The 25,644-nt window shown below is 46.6% G+C and overlaps 1 protein-coding gene across 2 annotated transcripts in view; it reads right to left on the minus strand.

The window, feature by feature from the left end:
* The window catches only part of SLC38A9 (solute carrier family 38 member 9), an 82,996-nt gene extending 63,573 nt beyond the window's left edge, over positions 1–19,423 (minus strand). Inside the window, exons 1-3 of one of the 2 annotated variants that reach the window (XM_029061160.1) lie at positions 19,342–19,423; positions 17,267–17,314; positions 5,705–5,856 (exon numbers count right to left, since the gene is read on the minus strand). In XM_029061160.1, coding sequence (XP_028916993.1) covers positions 5,705–5,832 — 128 coding nt within the window. In that variant the 5' untranslated portion in view covers positions 5,833–5,856; positions 17,267–17,314; positions 19,342–19,423. Of the gene's footprint in view, positions 1–5,704; positions 5,857–13,498; positions 13,686–17,266; positions 17,315–19,341 lie in introns of those variants that run through there. The other variant, XM_029061164.2, reaches the window with a different exon arrangement.
* Positions 19,424–25,644: the final 6,221 nt, after the last annotated feature.

Genomic DNA, 25,644 nt, shown 5'->3' on the forward strand with positions numbered 1-25,644 from the left:
GCATCCTCAGTTAAGAAGAGGACGATGTTGAGGTCGAAGAGTTGATCGCATCTCAGCAGAGGAATCACTGTCCAGTGAAGATTCACCTTTGCCATGCAGCACATCGACAGATACACAAATATCACAATCGCTACTATTATTAGCGGTTTAACAACTACAGGGAAGAATCTGTCCAGTTTACGTTCAACAGCAAGCTTTCTTACACCTTAAAGCATTTTATGGCAGGAAAACTCCTCAATACTTATTGATATTATAAATAACAACTTATTTTGTTCCTTGCAGGGAGTGTTTTTCACTCCCTGCAAAATCTGAAACAAACTATGGACAGAACTTCCCTCCAAACTCCATTCACTGTTGTCTGTCCATAGGAGTGGAAAGGGCTTTTTTTTTTTTTTTTTTTTTTTACCTGAAACAATCAGCGGTAGTGAGAAGGAGATGGTAGTGAACATAAAAAGGAATATATGTTTATCTCCTTTCTGGAAAATTGTTGCCAGATTTTTTGAAATCTCCAGGTCGTAGCTGGGGGTGGAGAAACTATCACTTCTTCATCCGTTTCAGTATCTTTCGACGAGGCGCTGGATGGCGAAGTTGAATCTTCACTGGACGGTGACTCCTCTGCTGAGATGTAATTAACTCTCCGACATCAGCATCGTCCACTTCTTAACTGAGGATGCCTCCTGGGTTCGACAACTTATTTTGTAACTTCAGGGGGTGTTTTCCACTCCCTGCAAAATCTGAAACAAACTGTGGGCAGAACTTCCCTCCGAACTCCATTCATTGTCGTCTGTCCATAGAAGGAGTGGAAAGGGATTTTTTTTTTTTTTTACCTGTAGCAATCAACGGGAACATGGGGTAGGGTGAGTCGTGGAGTAAGAAGGACGGCAAAGAACGCAGGCTGCCTCTGCAGGGTGAATGCAACCTGAAGTACGCCCCAACCACTGTCTCTACATTCTTGAAACGGATGAGTCCTCTGTTCTCGCATTAACTGGAGGACCAGGAATGGACATAAACTTAGGTGATCTTCGCCGTTGATAGCGTTTTCTTCCAGTGTGAATGGCAGCTAGCTGAGTGTGGGTGTGTTTGTGTGCACAAAATAAATATTTTGGGAGCCCCTCTAAAATGCATATTTTTGAAAATAATCTCACAGAGCATATTATATACTTCTATGACAGGCATACGAATCATACGTTTAGAATTAGAACTAAGCTGACTCAGGTTGGAAAACAGTTTCTTAGCTGAACAGTTAATATTACTAGGAACACTACCCTCGGAAAATAAAATCTTTCAGCCCACGGCTATTTTTTAGACCGGGTTTGTGCCCCGCTGCTACATACCTTTATCAACCATATCAAGTTGCAAAAATGTTTTATGTCTCATTAAAAACTGCCCTGCAAGTATCCCATGCCGAATAGACATTTTCAACATTTCAAGCAGAAGGAATAGGCTGTGCCACAGCCGGAGTGGATGGAGGAAAGAAAACCTTACAAATTTCAAAAATGCTTTGGAAGGTAACCGAAAGAATAACACTTTAATGTTTTTAAGTGTCGAATATATCCGTAAACAAAGGAGCCTTGTTTTTAACACCCTCTTCTCAGCTTAGATTCCAGCACACTTTCAACTTATCCAATTACCTGTTCCAACTTTCCCAGCCTATAAATGTTTTATTACCATTTCATGACTGTTCTAAGCATTCCTATTCGCCACGGAAACCCAGACTTTTCCCTTCTCATTATTTTGCACAATTGAAGGCTGAGAACCTAACCGTATCTCAGATATGGTTAATTCACTGAATGATCTTAATGCCCCATCAAAATTGCATCTTCTGCCAGACAAGACCTCCAAATAAAGACCTCAACTTTGGACTCTTCTGTCAGGAAGCTTAAAACAATGGGAGAGAAACGGAATTTGGGAAGGAACTGAGTGCAGAAGAATAAATCAAGTCTCCTGGACCTCGAAATCCCATGACTTTTGCGGAAATCTGTCAGGACTCCAATTTCTCTTGTGGGAGAATTCCACTTTCTCTGGAGGATCTCTGCCCTTTTTCACACCAAACCTTCTCATGAAACTTCTCAACTGGTCTCCTAAGGCTAGTCTATGCTAACTCACTCTTGCCCCTGAAATTATACAAAATAATATACAAAATATAAAAATAATATACTCTAATATCACAATAATATAAAAATAAATATACAAAATAATAACAATTGTATTTAAGCACCGCGTTAGGGGCTGGGGAAAATACATTCATTTCATTCCCACTAAGCGGGGGGATGACTGGTATTTAACCCTCATTTTAGAGATGAGGACACTGAGGCACAGAGAAGTGACTTGCCCAGTGTTCAATTCCTTCAGTCAGAGAACAGGCCAAATTTTTCAGGATATTACTTTTTGAGAAGAGATCTGTCCTCTCCATCTTTGCTTCCCAATCAATGATATTTACTGAGCGTGAACTGTGTGCAGAGCACTGTTCTAAGCGCTCAGGGGAGCAATACAATAGAATTGGCAGATATATTCCCTGCCCATAAGGATTTTATGGTGTAGATGAGGAGCTTACAGTCTAGAGGAGGAGCTTGGACTGAAAGCATTCAAGCAGGACAGTTGCCTCTCCTAGCTAATAAGAGATAATAATAATAATAACGACGGTACTCGGTAAGTGCTTTACTACGCGTCAGACACTATTCTAAGCACTGGGATCGATACGAACTAATCGGGTCGGACACGGTCGCTCTCTCACACGGGACTCGCAGTCTTAATCCCCAATTTACGGATGAGGTAACTGAGAGGCAGAGAAGTCAGGTGACTTGGCCGGGGTCACACAGCAGACAAGCGGTAGAGCCGGGATTAGAACCCAGGTTCCGAGACGGCACCCCGCTCATTCCGTACTCACACGGTGCTGCTCCGGAGGCATTCTGCCTATATCTTCTCCCGAACCTTTACGAAAGAAACATTTCCTGTGTCTGGAGAGATCTTCCCGTCGAGACAAGTGCTATGGAAAACCTTGTCCTAAGCCTCCAGTTCCTCAGCCCACCATTAATCTGTTTTACCCTGGCAAGCCCCCACTTCTTCTCTCCAGGAAGTAGCGTGGCTCAGTGGAAAGGGCCCGGGCTTGGGAGTCAGAGGTCATGGGTTCGAATTCCGGCTCTTCCACTTGTCAGCTGTGTGACCGCGGGCAAGTCACTTCTCTGTGCTTCAGTTCCCTCATCTGTAAAATGGGGGTTAAGACGGTGAGCCCCACGTGGGACAACGTGATGACCCTGTACCTACCCCAGCGCTTAGAACAGTGCTCTGCACATAGTAAGTGCTTAACAAATACCAACATTATCATTATTATTATTAAGTATTGGGTGAGTTGCATACTACACTGTGGCCTTGGGATTGGGAGATAAATTCATTCATTCATTGGATTGCATTTACTGAGCGCTCACTGTGTGCAGAGCACTGTACTAAGCGCTTGGAAAGTACAATTCGACCACAGATAGAGACGATCCCTGCCCAACAACGGGCTCACGGTCTAGAAGGGGGGAGACAGACAACAAAACAAAGCAAAATAAGTAGACAGGCATAATAATAATAATGTTGGTATTTAAGCGCTTACTATATGCAGAGCACTGTTCTAAGCGCTGCGGGAGGTACAGGGTAATCAGGTCGTCCCACATGAGGCTCACAGTTAATCCCCATTTTACAGATGAGGTAACTGAGGCACAGAGAGTTTAAGTGACTCGCCCACAGTCACACAGCTGACAAGCGGCAGAGCCGGGAGTCGAACCCACGACCTCTGACTCCGAAGCCCGGGCTCTTTCCACTGAGCCACGCTGCTCGAGGTTCTCTAAAGATTGCCCCCATTTGAGACTCTCCGGTCAGACAGTCTGCCAAAAGCAACCACCAGGAAACTGTCTCAACTCCCATTAGAGGAACTACAAATTAAGGGGATTTCTGCTAATTAGATCATCTACAATAAATCACTAGATTAAATTAAGGGGGAAGGGCGGGCTTGCAAGAGAAAGCATGGGAAGCAGCAAAGTTTAGTGGCAAGAGCAAGGGTTTGGGAATAAGAGGTCATGGGTTCTAAGCCCGGGCTCCACCACTCGTCTGCTGTGTGACCTTGGGCAAGTCACTTCACTTCTCTGTGCCTCAGTGACCTCATCTGTAGAACGGGGATTAAGAGTGTGAGCCTCAAGTGGGACAGGGACTGTGTCCCACCTAATTACACGTATCTACCCAGAGCTTAGAACAGTGCTCGGCACCTAGTAAGCGCTTAACAAATACCATCGTTATTAATAGAAAGTCAGATGTTAGTCTTCCTCTCGATCGAGCAGTGGTACTTCCTGAGGACTTACTACGTGCAGGGCATTGTATTAAGCGCTTGGGAGAGGGCAAGGAATGTGTCTGACGTAATACTGTACTCTCCCAGGCCCTTAGAGGAGCAGCGTGGCTCAGTGGAAAGAGCCCGGGCTTGGGAGTCAGGGGTTGTGGGTTCCAATCCCGGCTCCGCCACTTGCCAGCTGTGTGACTTTGGGCAAGTCACTTCACTTCTCTGTGCCTCAGTGACCTCAGCTGTAAAATGGGGTATTAAAACTGTGAGCCCCAGGTGGGACAACCTGATCACCTTGTATCCCCCAGCGCTTAGAACAGTGCTTTGCACATAGTAAGCGCTTAGCAAATACCACAATTTATTTTTTTAGTACAGTGCTTTGCACACTGTAAGCACTCAATAAATACAATTAATAATAATACAGCAGAATTATCAGACACTTCTCTGCCCATAAGCAGCTTATGCAATTTCCTAACTCCTCTGGTGCCTTGATTTGTCTCTGATTAAGGAAAAACAAAGAACAGGCGGTGTGGATCCCCTTTTCTAGGTAAATGAGAGAAGGGGTAATAGACTCCATTAAGTAAGGAAATGAAGAGGAAGAGAGCCAGAGTCAGTTTTTTGTTTACATGCGGTTCTCCGAACAAGCATTAAAATGGCTTTCTTTATTCTCTTCAAGCCATTGTCCCACAACTAAATCACCCTCCTAGTTTGTAAACAACGTCAAAACAATGCATCATCAAGGACTGAGAAACCTCTTTATGGTCAGACCCTCGAGGAAAATGAGGCCTCCTCCTTAACTCCCTTTGAGCAGGAGGTTGCATCGGGCTTTCAGCTTGTTTCTGCTTTTATCACAGCTCTTAGAAGAGGGACAGGGCCTCAACATACTAATAAAAAAAAAAGGAAGCTTGGGGTTAATTGAAGATTTAATTGCTAATTATGCAACAAGTCTTCCATAACAACCCTTATGGTAAAAATCTTGTCCTCAGAGGACTGGTTTGTAAACCAAGCATTTTAAAAGTACAATACTTTCTCTCTCTCACTACACGGTTTTCATATTCTCAAACTGTATCACTTAAAATTACTTTAAATACACTTTAACAATTAGATGAGGCAGTAAGCGTATCATTTTGTTCCCTACTACTAAATTGTAATTAAAAAAAAAAATTTACACTGATCTTGCATTCCTTACACTACGCTAGAACCAGAGACTAAACAAAATATTTTTGGATGATAGATTACTCGATTTTTGTTAACGCTTACAGAAAGGGAAAGGGTAAATATAATGCGACGGCCCTTTCGTTCCAGAAGTTCTCAACACAACAAAACAAGGGAAGAATAGAATTTTTTTAAGAACAATGAATGTTCCTCTATAAAGCTTTTTTTTAACCTCACCTTTTGCCTTTAAGATCTGCTGAATTACACTGAATATTCAGCATTCCACCGATTTCTTCCTCTTCCTCTGAGTTCAGGAGAGGCCTGGAATCAGTGTCCCCATCTGCGGGTTGACCCTTTCCGTCCATCTCCACGCTCTGATGTATCCTGATCTAAAAAGGAAAAAATACGGAGGGTAAATCAGGCAAATTCCAAAGCCGCAATTCATTTCTTATAGAAAAATGGGTAAAGTCCAGCTGTCACCAAACATCCTTCATCGCCGAAAGCCAGAGCCCCTACGTCTTAGTAGGGGGCGAGGCCGTTACGGAGGTGTGCACGGGTTGTGATATTCCAGTAACCGCAGCCATCAAAGAATGGTCGACAATATTTCTGAGTGAGCGACGTGACGGGATTATTTGGAAAACACAGTTACGATCCCTTTTCATGGTTTCCGGGTCGGCCGCAGTACATCCAGCTCTACAGATCTAATTATATCTCATCGCCTTACCAGGCTAAAAATTCGGTGGAAATAATAAATGATTGTGCGCTGCTGAATTGCACTCCCCCAGGTGCTTAGTACAGAGCTCTGCACACAATAAGCACTCAATAAATTCCACTGATTGACCGTTGTGTTCAGGGACATTTAAGATGCAATCTCGAGATTTTTGGGTGTAGATTCTGAAGAAGTCCAGTATAATGTGAGCACATATTAAGCAACACCAGCACAGGGGCTCGAACCCAAGTTAAGCTTGGCTCTCTATCCCAGCTAGTAGGAACTCATCAAATCTTTTGCTTGGGGAATGGCAGCACGTAACAATAATAGTAGTAATAGTAATAATACTTGTGGTATTTGCTAAGCACTTACTATGTGCCAAGTACTGTACTAAGCACTGGGGTGGATACAAGTTAGTCGGGATGTGGGAGTCACAGTCTAAGGGGAAGGTACTGAATCCTCGTTTTGTAGATGGGGGAATTGAGGCACCGAGAGGTTACGTCACTTGACCAAGGTCACTTCGCAGCATTTATTCATTCATTAAATGGCATTTATTGAACGCTTACTGTGTGCAGAGCCAATAAAGAGAGACAATCCCTGCCCACAACGAGCTCACAGTCTAGAGGGGAGAGACGGACACCAGTACTAGTAAACAGACATCAATATAAATACATAAAATTACAGCTATATATATATAAAACAGGAACGTGGCAAAGCCAGGATTAGAACCCAGGTCCTCTGATTCCCAGGCCCTTGCTCGCTGTTTCCAAAACGTTTATCAGTTGTACACTAATCAATCATCAGTTGTAAGGAAGAAGCCCCCTTTTCTCTTCTCCCACTCCCTTCTGCGTTGCCAAGCCTTGCTCCCTTTATTTATCACCCCATCCGGTCCCACAGCAGATATGTATATATCTGTAATTTATTTATATTTACATTAATGTTTCCCTCCCCAGCTAGACTGTAAGCTCATTGTGGGCAAGGAATGTGTCTGTTTTTATTCTGTTGTTCTCTTCCAAGCACTTAGGACACTGCTCTGCACTCAGTAGATGCTCAATAAATACGACTGACTGACAGTTATAAAATCTGTCAAATCTTCAATGTAGAACTAAGAACAAAATACAGAGTAGAAATCTATGCAATGTACTTGATGCTACTTTTACGTTCCATTCAAGGAACGTGTCTGTTTTTATTCTTTTGTTCTCTCCCAAGCACTTAGGACACTGCTCTGCACACAGTAGGTGCTCAATAAATACGATTGACTGACACTTATAAAATCTGTCCAATCTTCAGCGTAGAACTAGTAAGCGCTCAATAAATATGACTGAATGAATGAATGGATGAACCCAGGTCCTTCTGCCTCCAAGGCCTGTGCTCTACCCACTAGACCAGGCTGCTTCTCAATATCGCTTCGAGCGCCATGAATTGGAAGCCCGTTGCCTTAGAGGGTGCTCTGGTTTGGACTCCCATGTTGGCCGGCTACTGTTGGGGATCCCAGGTGGATCTGCCATCCATCTCATGGACTGCCCGAAGAAAAATCGTATTGTGGCAGTGGGAGTTGATATCGCTAAACATAAATGGAGACCATGAAAGGTGAAATGATTATTACACGATGGCTAGTATCTTGTCATGTTTTTTCAAATCGAGAGTAGCCGCGCAAAGACTCTTACAAAAATATCTCATTTCAGATGAGTTATGTGATCTCAGCTCAGAAACTGTACTTTCCAAGCGCTTAGTACAGTGCTCTGCACATAGTAAGCGCTCAATAAATAAAATGAATGAATTCCAACTTCAACTGTGGCAAGTGTACTGGCGTAGCTGCCTAAAAGCTCCAAATGCTGCCTGTGGGGACGACAGTCCTAAAAGCCTACATTTACCCCGTCTTTTCAGTTGCGGAGACGTATTAATCTTTTGGCAAATAGCGAATAGAGATGAACGACGGAAGAGAAGCCGGAAGTCTCCGAGCTCTGACCCGGCCACCGAAGAATCCTTCCCGCGCTGAAATCTCACATTTGGGAAACAACTCACCTTCAGAAATCACTGAGGCCACCTGGCTACACCAGGCAGAAACGGGGACCAGAAAAAACCCAGGTCTCCTAATTCCCAAAGCCTCGCTTTACCTCTACCGGGCAGACGGCAAGGGCTAATTATTCTCATACACCTATTAAAGATCAAGAAATTACTACTTCAAAAGGTGAAGAAATTCCTTCGACATCAAAGTCAGCCTACATTAAAGGGTCGGCGCACACAGTAGGAACCGAGTCTCCGGTTTCCTCCTATTAAAAATGAGAGGTGGCTCGAAATAACCGAATTCATTTTCCTGGACTGGTCGGGGTGAGAGTTGGGAAAGATATAGCTTTGAAAGTTTTAAAAGACAACCTTAGTCGGTCATCATACTTATTAATCAAATTTACTGAGCAATTACTGTGTGCAGAGCCCCGTACTAAGTGTTGGGAGAGTATAATAGACGCATTCTGTGCCCAGCGTGAGTTTACGGTCTAGAAGCAGCGTGGTTCGGTGGAAAGAGCCCGGGCTTGGGAGTCAGAGGTCATGGGTTCCGATCCCGGCTCTGCCACTTGGCAGCTGTGTGACTGTGGGCAAGTCACTTGGCTTCTCTGTGCCTCAGTTCCCTCATCTGTAAAAAGGGGATTAAGACTGGGAGCCTCACGCGGGACAACATGATGACCCTGTGTCTCCCCCAGCGCTTAGAACAGTGCTCTGCACGTAGTAAGCGCCTAACAAATACCAGCATTATTATTAAAAGAACTTTAATCCAGTGATATTTCTGAACGGCAAACTTTTTAAAACCTCTTGGCCAATCTGCACTAACACCTGAAGCAAATTTGTAAATATCGATTTACAAACTCAACCACTTCAGTTACTCATCTGACCAATCTACTTCTCCTCCTTCTTCTTCCTAACCGTAAGTTATTTTAGGGTCCGTCTTCCCGGCTTGACGGTAAGATCCCGGAAGGCAGGGCTGTGCCGACTAACTCTGTTATAAGCATCCAAGCCCGCGTGGCTTAGTGGATAGAGCACGGGCCTGGGAGACGGAAGGTCATGGGTTCTAATCCCAGCTCTGCCACGTGTCTCTTGTGTAACCTTGGACAAGTCACTTCACTTCCCTGGCCTCAATTACCTCATCTGTAAAATAGGGAATAAGAGTGTGAGCCCTACGTGGGACAGAGACTGTATCCAACCTGATTACTCTGTATCTACCCCAGCGCTTAGAACGGTGCTTGGCACGTAGGAAGCGCTTAATAAGTCCCATAATTATTACTATTGGTACTGCGCTCTGCACCCAGCAGGCGCTCAGTAAATACTGTCCATTAATTTATCTGAATTGGAATCTATCAATTGGGCTGATTTGAAAGGGGGATGTGTCTTTTAATTAATTAATTATAGTATTTAGTAAGTGTTCACTATGTGCCAGGGACTGTACTAAGTGCCGGAGTGGATACGAACGAATCGGGTTGGACACGGTCCCTGTCTCACATGGGGCTCACGGTCTTTATCCCCATTTTAGAGATGAGGGAACTGAGGCACAGAGAAGTGAAGTGACTTGCCCAAGGTCACTCGGAGGACAAGTGGAGGAGGTGGATTAGAACCCATGACCTCATGACTTCCAGGCCCAGGCTCTATCCATGAAGTCATACTTCTTCTCTTACATTGCTATACTGTACTCTCCCAAGAGCTTTTCACAGTGCTCTGCACACAGTAAGTGTTCGATAAATACAAATGACTGACTGAAAATGGAAAGAATAATCACAGGTAGAATTAGCAGTAGTAATTGATTGAGCACCCACGTGGTACAGTCCACCTTAATAGGTACTTGAGAGGTAGAGGATCAAGAAAAAATAAAATAAAATAAATGAGGCAATGAGAAGTCAAAATAACCTTCATGGGTGGAAGAAGTTGCTTGAGGAGAAAAATCGTACTGTGGCAGTGGGTGTTGATATCGCTAAACATAAATGGAGACCAGTATCTTGAAAGGTGAAATGATTATCACGTGGCTCAGTGGAAAGAGCCCAGGCTTGGGAATCAGAGGTCATGGGTTCAAATCCCGCCTCTGCCACTTGACAGCTGTGTGACTGTGGGCAAGTCACTTCACTTCTCTGTGCTTCAGTTCCCTCATCTGGAAGATGGGGATGAAGACTGTGAGCCTCACGTGGGACAATCTGATCACCCTTTATCTACCCCAGCGCTCAGAACAGTGCTCTGCACATAGTAAGCGCTTAACAAATACCAACATCATTATTATTACACGATGGCTAGTATTTTGTCACGTCTTTTAAAATCGAGAGTAGCCACGCAAAGGCTCTTACACAAATATCTCATTTCAGATGAGTTAAGTGACGTCAGCTCAGAAACTGTACTTTCCAAGCGCTTAGTACAGTGCTCTGCACATAGTAAGCGCTCAGTAAATAAAATGAATGAATTCCAATTTTAACTGTGGCAAGTTTACTGGCGTAGCTGCCTAAAAGCTCCAAATGCTGCCTGTGGGGACGACAGCCCTAAAAGCCTACATTTACCCCGTCTTTTCAGTTGCGGAGAGGTATTAGTCTATTGGCAAATAGCGAATAGAGATGAACGACGGAAGAGAAGCCGGAAGTCTCCGAGCTTTGACCCGGCCACCGAAGAATCCTTCCCACGCTGAAATCTCACATTTGGGAAAACGGTTAAAGACCAGAGAGCTATGGACTCTGAATCCTCCTGATAAATCCTCCTGATAAAGAAGTTAGGAGAAAACCAATAACTAAAAAGAAAAACAAAAACACAGCTTTAAGGATAGAAGTAAAAACTAAATACAGGATGGGGGGCACTCTCGAAGCTCAGGGGTGACAGGTTCGAAACAAACCAACCCTTAACCAAGTGGGGTGTTAAACGTGTGCGATTCATCAGGAAAAAAAAAATAAGAGGTGACTCAAGACTGGCTTAGATACATTAATGATAGATGTCTATCAATTTCTCTCGATACCGCCTGGTACCGTGCTCGGCACACAGTAAACATTCAATAGATACGATTAATTGATAACAAATGAGTAATTATTGATAATAATAATAATAGCATTTGTTAAGCGCTTACTATGTGCATAGCACCGTTCTAAGCGCCGGTAGGATACAAGGTGATCAGGTTGTCCCACGTGGGGCTCACAATCTTCATCCCCAGTTTACAGATGAGGTAACTGAGGCACAGAGAATAATAATGTTGGTATTTGTTAAGCGCTTGCTATGTGCAGAGCACTGTTCTAAGCGCTGGGATGGATATAGGATAATCAGGTTGTCCCACGTGGGGCTCAGTCTTCATCCCCATTTTCCAGATGAGGGAACTGAGGCACGGAGAAGTGAAGCGACTTGCCCAAAGTCACACAGCTGACGAGCGGCGGAGCCGGCATTTGAACCCACGACCTCTGGCTCCCCAGCCCGTGCTCTTTCCACTCAGCCACGCTGCTTCTCAATAAGTTAATAACTTAATAGGGGTAAAACTAGGGATCAATCTTATTTATTGAGCGCTTACTGTGTGCGGAGCACGGTACGAAGCATTTGGGAGAGGACAATATAAAACGGCGTACAAGGAACGTGTCTACCTACGCTGGTTTATATTGGACGTGGACACGTCCCTTGCCCACAGTGAGCTTACGGTCCAGAAGGGGAGATGTCAGTACGCCCTAGGTTTTAAGGTCACCGTCAAGAAGTCACCCCTCTCAGGGTGGCATCTGGAGAGTTTCCAGTCCTCTACCGGTCTCGGCTATGGGAGGGAGAGTCAAGCGGAGGCCTGTCCAGTCCATTCCTGGCTTGGGCAGTGGCTAGCGAGTGGAAGGCCATTTGGTACAGGTCAAAACTCACCCGTGCCGGGCAGCAAGCGGCACGGGGAGTCGAGGGCGGAGATTCGAGTTGACCGCGCCGAAGGCGGCGACGGTAAACCGCTTCCATATTTTTACCAAGAAAACTCTACGGATCCGGTACCGGATCGATCGCGGAGGGAGAGCGGGGCGTTCTGGGAGAGATGTGTCCGACGGCACGAGACAGATCAAGGACGTCAGTCATCATTCAGTGCTATTTATTGAAAGCCTCCTTCCTTCACGGCCCTGGAGTAAGTGGGAGAGTACAAGGACACGTTCCCCGCCCTTAACGAGCTTACGGTCACGCACGCAATAAGTGCTCGATGAAGGCTGTCAACGGACTGAACGCACAGCCTGTTTCAAAGACAGAATACCGGGAAGGATGGACTTCTGATCTGATTCGGTAGGGTCATTTTTTACATTTTCATAGAAATTCAAATGCAAACTTGGCTGCATCTTGCGCAACTAATCTTAAAGAACTGAAAACGCCCATTTGCACTGCAAAAAGGCTCTGTGCCCCGATGAGTCCGTTTCCGGGAGCAACAGGTCAAGCTGTCATGTTTCGGGACCAGAAATTACTGGGCTCGGCTTGATTAAATAGCAGATTATGGGTTTGCCTATAAGTACGTGCTAGAAGAGTATAAAGGTTTAACCAGAAAATTGTGTTAATAATTACGTGTTGAGGCCTTAAATACCATTATTCATCAACCACAGGCTGGGATGACCCTTGAATAGCGAGTCCTGACTAGAGAGTGTGAACACTAGACCGCTTTTCTTCATAGTGGATTCGTAAACTAGCCTTGTGCTACTGGCCTGCTCATCACGGTACGTTCACATCGATATGCTCAAAATCGTGACTTAGGATTCACTCCGCATTAGGTATTTACTTAATACTCTGCGGTCGATTAGGGATTCTTTTTCCCTCGGGGTAGGTTTGAGTGACTAGCCCAGGAAAACTGTATGACATGGACAATTTCCAAAGTAAATGACCGTCCACCTTTCCTTCTATTTGACCGTGAGCTTAAACGGGTTGGGAGACCAAAGATACGCTCAAGTTAGTAACTGCAGGTTTCAATTTGGTTTAAAGAGCCTAAAACTTTAAAAGCAAACTAAAGTTTTAATACTGTCTCAAAAGATCCATTTGATCCTTTGCCCACAGTGATGAAGAGGAATGGCATGCCTTTCTAATTACCCGATAGGTAGCAAATGTTAACTTTATTGTACTGTGCTCTGCCCACGGTAAATTCTCATTAAATTGACTGTGGGCTAGTCACTTAACTTCTCTGTGCCTCAGTTACCTCATCTGTAAAATGGGGATTAACCGTGAGCCTCACGTGGGACAACCTGATGACCCTGTATCTACCCCAGCGCTTAGAACAGTGCTCTGCACATAGGAAGCGCTTAACAAATACCAACATTATTATTATAATAAACGCTTAACAAATACCAACATTATTATTAAATACCAACTGATTGATTCACCTTAGTCTACTCTTGCTCTCAGTCTGCCACTCTTCTGGAAGTCAGAACCGATAATTCAGTGGCAGCAGTAGGTCGGGAAGCTTCTCTTGGCTATGCCTGTTCTTGAACCAGAAAAATCGAGATCACGGCTGCCTAGAAATGATCCATCCAAAGCTCATCTGGGATAAGTGGAGGCTTTATTCTTTCCTCTCTTGAAGGCAAGATAAAGGAGACGGTTTTTTAATCGACGAAATAATCGCTCCGCAGAAACATCAAATAGAGAAGCAGCGTGGCTTAGTGGAAAGAGCACGGGGTTGGGAGTCAGAGGTCGTGGGTTCTAATCCTGGATCCGCCACTTGTCTGCTGTGTGACCTCGGGCCAGTCATTTAACTTCTCTGTGCCTCAGTTACCTCATCTGTAAAAATGGGGATTAAAAAACGTGAGCCCCACGAGGGACAATCTGATTACCCTGTATCTACCCCAGCGCTTAGAACAGCGCTCTGCACATAGTAAGCGCTTAACAAATATCATAATGATAATTATTATTATAAGGCATTACACATTTTGGGGGTGATTATTATTAATTTGTTCACTACAGGTTCAAGGTTTGGAGGAACTGTAGCAATTAAAAATCGCCGTTACTTTACCAACGAATCCTGAATCTGAATCTACCCCGCTAGTCAATCGAGCAATCAATCGTACTTATTGAGCGTACGCCGTGGGCACAGCAATATACTAAGCGCTTGGGAGAGTACGATACAACAGAGTTGGTCCTGTCCTCTCTTACCACATCCTAGCTCTCGTGTCCTCTTGTCCGCAGAACACGTCTACATGCACGTCCTTCTGATTTGTTCATTCGATATGTCTCAAAACTGAACTCTTCATTTTGCTTCCCAAATCCTCTCCTCCACTTTCCCATCGCAGTTGACGGAACAAGGATTCCCCTGCGCTTACCGTGTCAAACGCTGTTCTAAGTGCTCGGCTGATACGAGCTAATCGGGTCGGACACTGTCCCTGTCCCCCACGGGGCTCACCGTCTTAATCCCCACTTTACAGAACTGAGGTACAGAGAAGTGCAGCGACTTGTCCAAGGTCACACGGTAGACAAGTGGCGGAGCCAGGATTAGATCTAGGGACAGAGAAGTGACTTTTTCCCTCTGCTCCCTCTACCCCCCCTTCACCTCTCCGCAGCTAAACCCTCTTCTCCCCCCTTTCCCTCTCCACCTCCCCGCTCCCGTCCCATCCCCTCAACACTGTACTCGTCCGCCCCACTGTATATATCTTCATCACCCTATTTAGTTTATTTTGTTTAATGAGATGTACATCACCCTGATTCTATTTAGTTGCCATTGTTTTTATGAGATGTTCTTCCCCTTGACTCTATTTATTGCCACCGTTCTCGTCTGCCCGTCTCCCTCGATTAGACCGTGAGCCCGTTAAAGGGCAGGGACAGTCTCTATCTGTTGCCCACTTGTACATTCCAAGCGCTTAGTACAGTACTCTGCGCATAGTAAGCGCTCAATAGATACTATTGAATGAAAGTGACTTGTCCAAGGTCACACGTTAGACAAGTGGCGGAGCCAGGATTAGAACTGGGGTCCTTTCGACTCCCGGGCCCGTGCTCGGTCCACTAGGCTTTGCGCTCCCCGGTGAAAAGAGAGCTAGGTTCTAATTGGTATCTGTTGGTATTTAAGCGCTTACTATGTGCAGAGCACTGTTCTAAGCGCTGGGGGAGATACAGGGTCATCAGGCGGTCCCACGTGAGGCTCACGGTCTTCATCCCCATTTTCCAGATGAGGTCACCGAGGCACAGAGAAGCGAAGTGACTCGCCCACAGTCAATTTGGGCCGGAATTCGAACCCATGACCTCCGACTCCCAAGCCCGGGCTCTTTCCGCCGAGCCGCGCCGCTTCTCCAATCACACCTCTGCCTCTGGCCTGCTAGTCGTTAAACACCTCTGGGCCTCAGTTTCCTCATCTGCAAAAGAGAGATAAGATACCTGCTCTCCGGTCCAATCTGATTATCCTGCACCTGCCTTTTTAAAAAAGAGGCACCCCTCCAAAAAAAAACAAACCCATCAGGTTGTCTGCCTGGTGGCTTTTCGGACCGCAGTGTGAAAAGCCAGCTAGACGGGAAACCCCCCGAAGTCGACTTTCAGCTGGCAATCGCTCCCAAAATCAATCGTTCTCCCCTGGCAAACATTTCTGGAAAACGCTAATTGTCTTTCACTACTGGACGGGAAACACCAGGAAGCCCTTCACGGCAGAAGAGGGGTAACTCCCGAGCATTTAACATTCCAAAGTGAAACCATGTGGAGATGCAACTTCCTCAATTCTTCCGTTTTTGACCTTCACGGTGCAGCGTCCTACACTGAACGTGCCTCAGCGCCAGGACGCAGTGACAGACTGGCGGTCTTTTTGTTTCGCCAGCCGCGGCCAGAGGAAGGAGGGAGACGGAGGCGCGAGGAGACGTTCTGGAAAGGCGAGACCGAAGATGGGTGAAGAGTAGGGAATGGCAAAATAAACCGGGAAGTCGTCCTCAGAGGGGCGGCAGTCGAAGCCACGGGAGCAGACGTGTATGAGAACGGGGTAGAGTGAGTAGGGGGCCCGGTCGGGCTTATCGACTGAGCACTTACTGTGCGCCGTGCACTGTGCTAAGCATTTGGGAGAGCACGCTACAACTGAGCGGGCAGACACGTTCCACCTTACGGTCTAGAGGGGACATTGAAATAAATTCTAGACGTGTGGGATGAGACGTGGGTGAGGAGCCAGCAAAAGACTAAGAGTGGCCCGAGAAGTAGGAGCTCATCAGCACGGAACTGTGCCGGTGAAACCAAGATTGGTCAGCCTTACCAGGAGGTCAATCAATCAATCAATCAATCGATCCATCAAGGATTTGACAGTCTAAAGGTCGAGAGGGCTAAAGATGGAGTAGAGACAATTCAATCTGTGGAGGAGCGCAATCTCAGAGGAATGAAGGTCCTCCCTCCCCTTATAATAATGTTGGTATTTGTTAAGCGCTTACTACGTGCAGGGCACTGTTCTAAGCGCTGGGGGAGATCCAGGGTGATCGGGTCGTCCCACGTGAGGCTCACAGTTAATCCCCTTTTCACAGATGAGGTAACTGAGGCACAGAGAAGTGAAGCGACTCGCCCACAGTCACACAGCTGACAAGTGGCAGAGCCGGGAGTCCAACTCATGACCCCTGACTCCGAAGCCTGGGCTCTTTCCACTGAGTCACGCTGCCCCACTGTGGCATTTTTTTAAGCACTTACTACGCTCCAGGCACTGTTCTAAACACTGGGGTAGATAGAAGGTAATCAGGTGGGACACAATCCCGGTCCCACTGGGGTTCCCGGTCTTCAACCCCCATTTTACAGATGAGGCAACTGAGGCGCAGAGAAGTTAAGTGACTCGCCCAAGGTCACGGAGCTGACAGGTGGCGGAGCCGGGGGATTAAAACCTACGTCCCCTGACCCCCGAGCCCGCGCTCTTTCCATTAGGCCAAGCTCGCATCTACTCTGGCACGCGATAAACGTTTGGCATAAAGTGAGCGCTGAACAAATACCCCAGTTAGAATTATCAGTTGGGATACCTGGTCACCCCATTTCTAGGCTTCCACAGTTGAACATCTTGGAACCACTGGGCCATAAACACCGTAAGCAGCATAAAACGAGACAAGCCAATCTCTTTCTTTACCAAAGTGCTCGAAATCAATCAGCCCCCGGGGCTAAACCTGACTTTTTCTAGGGATAAGGGATCATTATTAGGGAAATCCCTCTGGCGTTACCTTTCGATAATCTTCAGATGGAATAAAATCCTCGCCAGATGGGAAGCACTGAAACCATAAAAGAGAATGAGTTAAATCCAAGCCCCCAAAATGAATCGTTGTTGCCGACTGTACATTCCAAGCGTTTAGTACAGTGCACTGCACATAGTAGGCGCTCAATAAATACTATTGAATGAATGAATGAATCCCGACCCAGCAATCTTCTGTTACGGTATCTGTTAAGACTCAGCGTAGCATAGTGGCTAGAGCACAGGCCTGAGGAGGCAGAAGGTCACGGGTTCTAATCCCGGCTCTGCCACCGGTCTGCCCTACGACCCCAGGCAAGTCACTTCTCTGGGCCTCAGTTACCTCATCTGCAAAATGGGGATGAAGACCGTGAGCCCTACGTGGGATAATCTGATTGTTTTGCATCTACCCCAGAGTTTAGAAGAATGCTTGGCACATAGTAAGCGCTTAACAAAAACCCACATTATTATTATTAACAAAATACCACAGTAATTATTATTACTACTTGTTAATCAATTACTGTGTGCCAGACACTGTACTAAGCGCTGTACAAGGTGATCAGGTTGGAAGAGTCACTGTCCCACATAGGGCTCCCAGTCTCAATCTCCATTTTCCATCCGTCTCTTGGGAAGGTCTTTAGTCACAAGGGTTAAAACAAAATCAGTGCTGTGGCCTAGTGGATAGAGCACGGACCTTGGACGCAGAAAGACCTGAGTTCTAATCCCTGTCCTGCCACTTGTCTGTTGTGGGACGCTGGGTGAGTCGCTTCACTTCTCTGTGCCTCAGTTCCCTCATCTGTCAAATAATAATAATGATGATGGTATTTGCTAAGCGCTTATTATGTGCCAAGCTCTGTTCTGTGTGCCAAGCACTTAGAGAAGAGGTGTGGCTCAGTGGAAAGAGTACGGGCTTAGGAGTCAGAAGTCATGGGTTCGAATACTGGATCTCCCACTTGTCAGCTGCGTGACTGTGGGCAAGTCACTTCACTTCTCTGGGCCTCAGTGATCCATCTGTAAAATGGGGATGAAGACTGTGAGCCTCACGTGGGACAACCTGATGACCCTGCATCTCCCCCAGCGCTTAAAGCAGTTCTCTGCACAGAGTAAGTGCTTAAAAATAAAAAAAAATAAAATAAATGTTGGTATTTGTTAAGCGCTTACTATGTGCCGAGCACTGTTCTAACCGCTGGGGTGGACAGAGGGGAATCAGATTGTCCCACGTGGGGCTCACAGTCTTAATCCCCATTTTACAGATGAGGTAACTGAGGCACCAACAAATACCAACATTATTATTATTCTTAAAATGTGGATTAATCCTGTGAGCCCCATGTGGAACAACCCGATGACCCTGTATCTACTACCCAGCGCTTAACACATACCCACATCATTATTATCATTATTAATAAAATGTGGATTAAGCCTGTGAGCCCCAAGGGGGACCACCTGATGACCCTGGATCTCCCCCAGCGCTTAGAACATTGCTCTGCACACAGTAAGCGCTTAACAAATACCAACATTATTATTAACAAAATGTGGATTAAGCCTGTGAGTCCCATGTGGGACAACCTGATGACCCTGCATCTCCCCCAGCGCTTAGAGCAGTTCTCTGCACAGCATAAGCGCTTAACAAATACCAACATTATTATTATTCTTAAAATGTGGATTAATCCTGTGAGCCCCATGTGGAACAACCCGATGACCCTTTATCTACTACCCAGCGCTTAACACATACCCACATCATTATTATCATTATTAATAACATGTGGATTAAGCCTGTGAGCCCCAAGGGGGACCACCTGATGACCCTGGATCTCCCCCAGCGCTCAGAACAGTGCTCTGCACAGAGTAAGCGCTTAACAGATACCAACAGGATGATGATTATTATCATTAATAACCCCAAGTCCTTTCCCAGGGCTTAGTACAGTGCCCTGCACAGGGTAAGCGCTCACTAAATAGGACTGAATGAATGAACAAGCACCCTCATTATTATTATTATTATTGTTGTTGTAGTTAGGAGAGGAGGGCTCAGGCAGGGAAGGCTTGGTGGAGGAGAAGGGCCGGGGCTCTTACCTGCGCTTGCAGGGGCGGCGACGAGCAGCAAGGACCGGCTCCCCTAAAGGGGAACACGCGGCTGCGCAGTCGGCCGCCCGCGGGGGCCGCCGGGAGATGGAGTTCCGCTTGTCCGGACGGGCGCCCTCCAGCCCGGGGGCCGCCCCGCTCTGGACTACGATTCCCAGGGGGCACCGCGGGCCGGACCGCCCCGCTCTGGACTACGATTCCCAGGGGGCACCGCGGCCGGCTCCTCCTTGGTCCCTCAGGGGGCCTCCCCCCCTCCCGGACTACGATTCCCAGGGGGCACCGCGGCCGGCCCTCCTCAGCCCCTCAGGCCCCGCCCCTCTCTGGACTACCATTCATTCATTCGGTAGTATTTATTGAGCGCTTACTAGGTGCAGAGCACTGGACTAAGTGCTTGGAATGGACAGTTGGGCAATAGAGACAATCCCTGCCCCATGACGGGCTCACAGTCTAATCTGTGACTGTGGGCAAGTCACTTCACTTCTCTGTGCTTCAGTGACCTCATCTGTAAAATGGGGATGAAGACTGTGAGCCTCACCTGGGACAGTCTGATTCCCTTGTGTCTACCCCAGCGCTTAGAACAGTGCTCTGCACATAGTAAGCGCTTAACAAATACCGACATTATTAATCGGGGGAGGCAGACTGACAAAAAGAAGACAACTTAATCACGGTTCCCAGGAGGCACCGCGGGCCCTGTGGCCTCCCCTGAGCCCCTCCAGGGTCATGACGATCCCTGCCCATAATAATAATAAGGATGGTATTTGTTAATTGCTTACTATGTGCCAAGCACTGTTCTAAGCGCTGCGGTAGAGAGAGGGTAATGAGGTTGTCCCCCATAGGGCTCACAGACTTCATCCCCATTTTCCAGCTGAGGTCACTGAGGCCCAGAGAATAATAATAATGATAATGTTGGTATTTGTTAAGTGCTTACCATCTGCAGAACCTGTTCTAAGCCCTGGGTAGATACAGGGTAATGAGGTTGTCCCCCCGTGAGGCTCCCAGTCTTCATCCCCATTTTCCAGCTGAGGTCACTGAGGCCCTGAGAAGTGAAGTGACTTGGCCAAAGTTACACAGCTGACAAGTGGCAGAGTGGGGATTAGAACCCACGACCCCTGATTCCCAAGCCCGGGCTCTTGCCACTGAGCCATGCCGCTTCACAGTCCAGAGCGGGGGAGACAGACATCAATACAGATAAACAGATATTTTATCTGTACCCTATTTTAGGGTAACTGTATATATTTTCGTTACCCTATTTATTTTGTTAATGAATTGTACATCGTCTTGATTCTATTTAGTTGCCATTGTTTTTACGAGATGTTCTTCCCCTTGACGCTGTTTAGTGCCATTGTTCTTGTCTGTCCGTCTCCCCCGATTAGACTGTAAGCCCGTCAAACGGCAGGGACTGTCTCTATCTGTTGCCGACTTGTTCATCCCAAGCGCTTAGTACAGTGCTCTGCACATAGTAAGCGCTCAATAAATACTATTGAATGAATGAATGAATGAACATTTATACAGATAAACAGACATCAATACAATCAATAAAATTACAGACATATACCCAACTGATCTGGGGCTAGGGGGGAAGCACCCAGGCAGACTGGCCCTGGTCACCTGCCACTCAGGGGAGCCCACGCCAAAGGGCATTTAATAATGTTGGTATTTGTTAAGCGCTTACTATATGCCGAGCACTGTCCTAAGCGCTGGGATAATACAGGGTAATTAGGTTGTCCCACGTGAGGCTCACAATAATAATAATAATAATGTTGGTATTTGTTAAGAGCTTACTATGTGCAGAGCACTGTTCTAAGCGCTGGGGTAGACACAGGGGAATCGGGTCGTCCCACGTGGGGCTCACAGTCTTCATCCCCATTTTACAGATGAGGTAACTGAGGCACAGAGAAGTGAAGTGACTCCACAGTCACACAGCTGACAGGTGGCAGAGCCGGGGTTCGAAACCATGACCTCTGACTCCCAAGCCCGGGCTCTTGCCACTGAATCTTAATCCCCATTTTACAGATGAGGTAACTGAGGCACCGAGAAGTGAAGTGACTTGCCCAAAGTCACACTGCTGACGGGTGGCGGAGCCGGAATCAGAACCCATGACCTTTGACTCCTAAGCCCGGGCTATTTCCACTGAGCCCCGCTGCTTCCCTGCATTTCCCGGGGACAGTGTGGTTCACACGGGCTCCTGTCACGCGCGCCCCCTCCCACCATGGGGAGATGGCCTTGTCTGCGGGCTTTGCCCCATTTCCCTTATTTTGGCCTTTCGACCTGCACGTCGGTCTTTGGAGCCATTGAAGGAGATGGGTGTGGGCCTCCAGGCTTCCGGTCACTAGTGCTCGGGCCGGGTGTGGGCCGCCGGGCTTGTGGTCACTAGTGCTCACGTTGGACTCTGACCTCTTGAGGGGTGGAGGAGGGCGAGCTTGTTTTTCTCCATCGGGCTCTGCCCCAAACTCTGTTCATCCACGCAAACGCACCAACACGCAGGCTATTTTAGTTCTTTTACACCAGGAAAAGCACCAGAGCAGATGTCACCGATAGCAGGGCAAAATTCCGCTGCAAAAATTGTTCTGACATGGGAAAAATCTCAACGTTGCCCTCCCCTCCGTTTTACCTCACAGATGTTTCATGTTATCGTCAATTCACCCTGTACAAAGTGTAAGGCTCGTATCTGTACAAGATATTCATTAACTCCAAATGGCAAATGAATAAAAATCAAGCTACGTAAAAATGGTTTGAAACATATTTCAATCAGGGACCTAAGGTGGCTATGCAACTTGACTGCTTTGTGATTCTAGGCGAGTCACAACTTCTCCGGCCCTGTGTTTTCTCATCTGTGAAAAGGAGATTAAATCCCTGCTCTCCCTCCCCCTTAATCTGTGACCAGACTTGAGATAAGGACTGTGTCCAACATGATTATCTGTATTTCCTCCAGTGCCTAGTTCACCTCTTGGCACATAGCAAACACTTAAAGACACCACAATTATCATTAATTATTAACTTAGTTATTCATGCTTTCATTAATTTAGCTATTAACTAATCAGTTAATTAACTGACAGTATTAATCGGTAGTCCTGTGCTCAAAGCACTGCTACTAAGCACTTGGAAGAGTATTCACTCATATTTATTGAGCGCTTACCGTGTGCACAGCATTGTACTAAACGTTTGGGAGAGCACAATATAACAATAAAAAGACACATTCCCTGCCCGCAGTGAGCTTACTTACAGTCTAGGGGGACAGTGGAATTAGTAGAAATAACGCTTGCCCTCAAGGAGTTTGCGATCCGTTTTAATAATGACGTTGGCATTTATTTATTAAGTGCTTACTCTGTGCCGAGCACCGTTCTAAGCGCTGGGATATACAGGATGATCAGGTTGTCCCACATGAGGCTCACTTTATTTTACAGATGAGGTAACTGAGGAACAGAGAAGTTAAGTGACTTGCCCACAGTCACACAGCTAACAAGTGGCAGAGCGGGGATTCGAACTCATGGCCTCTGACACCCAAGCCCGTGCTCTTTCCACTTAGCCACGCTGCTTCTCTACCATTTTTACTATTTTACCACCAAACCTTCCAAAATAATCAAAATGTAGCCCTGATCATCAACCTGGACTAGAACATGCATATTCACCTGAGATGGTCTTGCTGTGCAGCAGATTCGACAACAGGACCTATGCCCTTAAGAGCGGCCCCCAGTGTTGCTTAATACCAAATAGAAATATATTTGGAATATTTACTGTTACCTAATTTCAATACAAACTTCTTTTATGGTATTTGTTAAACGCTTTCTAGGTTCCTGGGTACTAAGCGTTAGGGTAGATACGAGTTAGGTTGGGCACGGCCCCTGTCCCACAGAGGACTCGCCGTCTTAATCCCCATTTTATAGATGAGGCACAGAAAAGGTAAGTGACTTGCCCAAGGTCACACAGCGGAGAAGTGGAGGACCTGGGATTAGAACCCAATTTAAACTTAAAATTGCATGTAAAATTAATGTCGAAAAGGAAAACTTAAACAAATTGTAAATTTTTTAATGGCATTTGTTATGCACTTACTATGTGCCAGGCATTGTACTAAGCGCTGCGGTACATACAAATTAATCAGATTGGACGCCGTCCTCGTCCCCCACAGGGCTCACTGTCTTAATCCCCATTTTACAGATGAGACTATTGAGGCACAGAGAAATTAAATGATTTGCCCAAGGGCACATAGCAGGCAAGTAGCGGGGTTAGGATTAGAACCTAGGGCCTTCTGATTCCCAGGCCCATGCTCTGTACACTAGGCCACGCTGCTTTTCTAGATTGGAGATTGGAAAATTGGAGAATAATAATAATAATAATGTTGGCATTTGTTAAATGCTTATTATTATTATGCAGAGCACTGTTCTAAGCGCTGAGGTAGATAGAGGGTCATCAGGTTGCCCCGCGTGAGGCTCACAGTTAATCCCCATTTTACAGATGAGGTAACTGAGGCACAGAGAAGTTAAGTCAGAGGTCATGAGTTCAAATCCCGGCTCTGCCACTTGCCAGCTGTGTGACTGTGGGCAAGTCGCTTCACTTCTCTGTGCCTCAGTTACCTCATCTGTAAAATGGGGATGAAGTCTGTGAGCCCCACGTGGGACAACCTGATTCCCCTGTGTCTACCCCAGCGCTTAGAACAGTGCTCGGCACATAGTAAGCGCTTAATAAATACCAACATTATTAAGTGACTCGCCCACAGTCACACAGCTGACAAGTGGCAGAGCAGGGATTCGAACCCCTGACCTCTGACTCCCAACCCCGGGCTCTTTCCATGGAGCCACGCTGCTTCTCTAAAGAAGAAGAAGAAGAAAATGTAGGAATGGAGTTTTAGAATTTTGGTAGTTTAGTGAAACACTTTTTCAACAAATTTAGAGCTTTGTTGTGGAGGGTTGTGGGGCAGGGTACACTGGAGGGTAAAAGAGAAAAAATGGGAGAGAGGGAATTTTGGCCTCAAGCTGTGGAGCGGGGTGGGAAAGAGAGAGGCCTCTGTGGTTTGCGGTGGGAAAGGGGGAATTAACAAGATAGAGGGAAGATTTCATCCCTAGGGCTCCTGGTGCCACAGACAACGGAGAGGAGAAAGAGAATGGAGTCGGAGACAGGCCGGAAAAAGAGAGTTGGAGGCAACAGAGTCGTCCTGCCTTTCCAATACGCGGCTGACGCTGAGATTGTTTCCGTGGGCGTGAATGTCACAAGGAAAATTACCAGCACCTTTTCACACTGTGCCCACAAAAATGCAGTTGTACACCTTTTCTCACCCCGTGCCACTAATCAGACACTAGTATATGGTGGGAAGCAGCCTGGTCTAGTGGATAGAGCACAGGTCTGGGAGTCAGAGGGACCCGGGTTCTAATCCTGAATGTACCACTTGTCTGTTGCGTGACCCTGGGCAGGTCACTTCACTTCTCTGGGCCTCCGTTACCTCATCTGTAAAATGGGGATCGAGACTGTGAGCCCCACGTGGGACGGGACTGCGTCCAACCCGATCCGCTTGCATCTCCCCCAGCGCTTAGAACAGTGCTTGACACATAGCAAGTGAGTAATAATAACGTTGGTATCTGTTAAGCGCTTACTATGTGCAGAGCACTGTTCTAAGCGCTGGGGGAGATCCAGGGTAATCAGGTTGACCCACGTGGGCTCACAGTCTTCATCCCCGTTTTACAGATGAGGTAACTAAAGCCCAGTGAAGTGACTTGCCCACAGTCACCCAGCTGACAAGTGGCAGATCTGGGATTCGAATCCAGGACCTCTGACTCCCAAGCCCGGGCTCTTTCCACTGAGCCACACTGTTTCCCATCATGGTCATTAGTATTAGTCTTCATACTCGAAGAGGCTGCTGCTGGTGAAATTCACCTGGGAGCGAGTTTGTGACTGAAAAGGCCAACGCAGGACCCAGCTGCAGTGTGTATTCAAAAATGACTGTTTCTTGTGCTGTCACGTTTGCTATTTTATGGCATCTGGTGCTGAGTTCATCTTTCCCTCCTCGTCTAATACTTAACCGCCGGTAGTTGAGGAAAGAAAACGGAATGTCCTGCTGTCAGCAGGACCCACACGTCCGTTTTTTGCAGCACTGGTGATGGTTTGTTCAAACCTAACCACACTGACTTATCAGATCTTTTACACCTGAGGAAAGCTTTCTGCTGTGTGACCTTGGGCAGGCCACTTTGCTTCTTTGTGCCTCAGTTACCTCGTCGACAAATCGGGGGTTCAAGACCCCTATTTTCCCTCCTACTTTGACTGTGAGCTCCATGGGGGACCCTATTATCTTGTATCGACTCCAGT

Source organism: Ornithorhynchus anatinus, chromosome 1 (assembly GCF_004115215.2).
Source record: "Ornithorhynchus anatinus isolate Pmale09 chromosome 1, mOrnAna1.pri.v4, whole genome shotgun sequence".
In the NCBI taxonomy this organism is placed as follows: Eukaryota; Metazoa; Chordata; class Mammalia; order Monotremata; family Ornithorhynchidae; genus Ornithorhynchus; species Ornithorhynchus anatinus.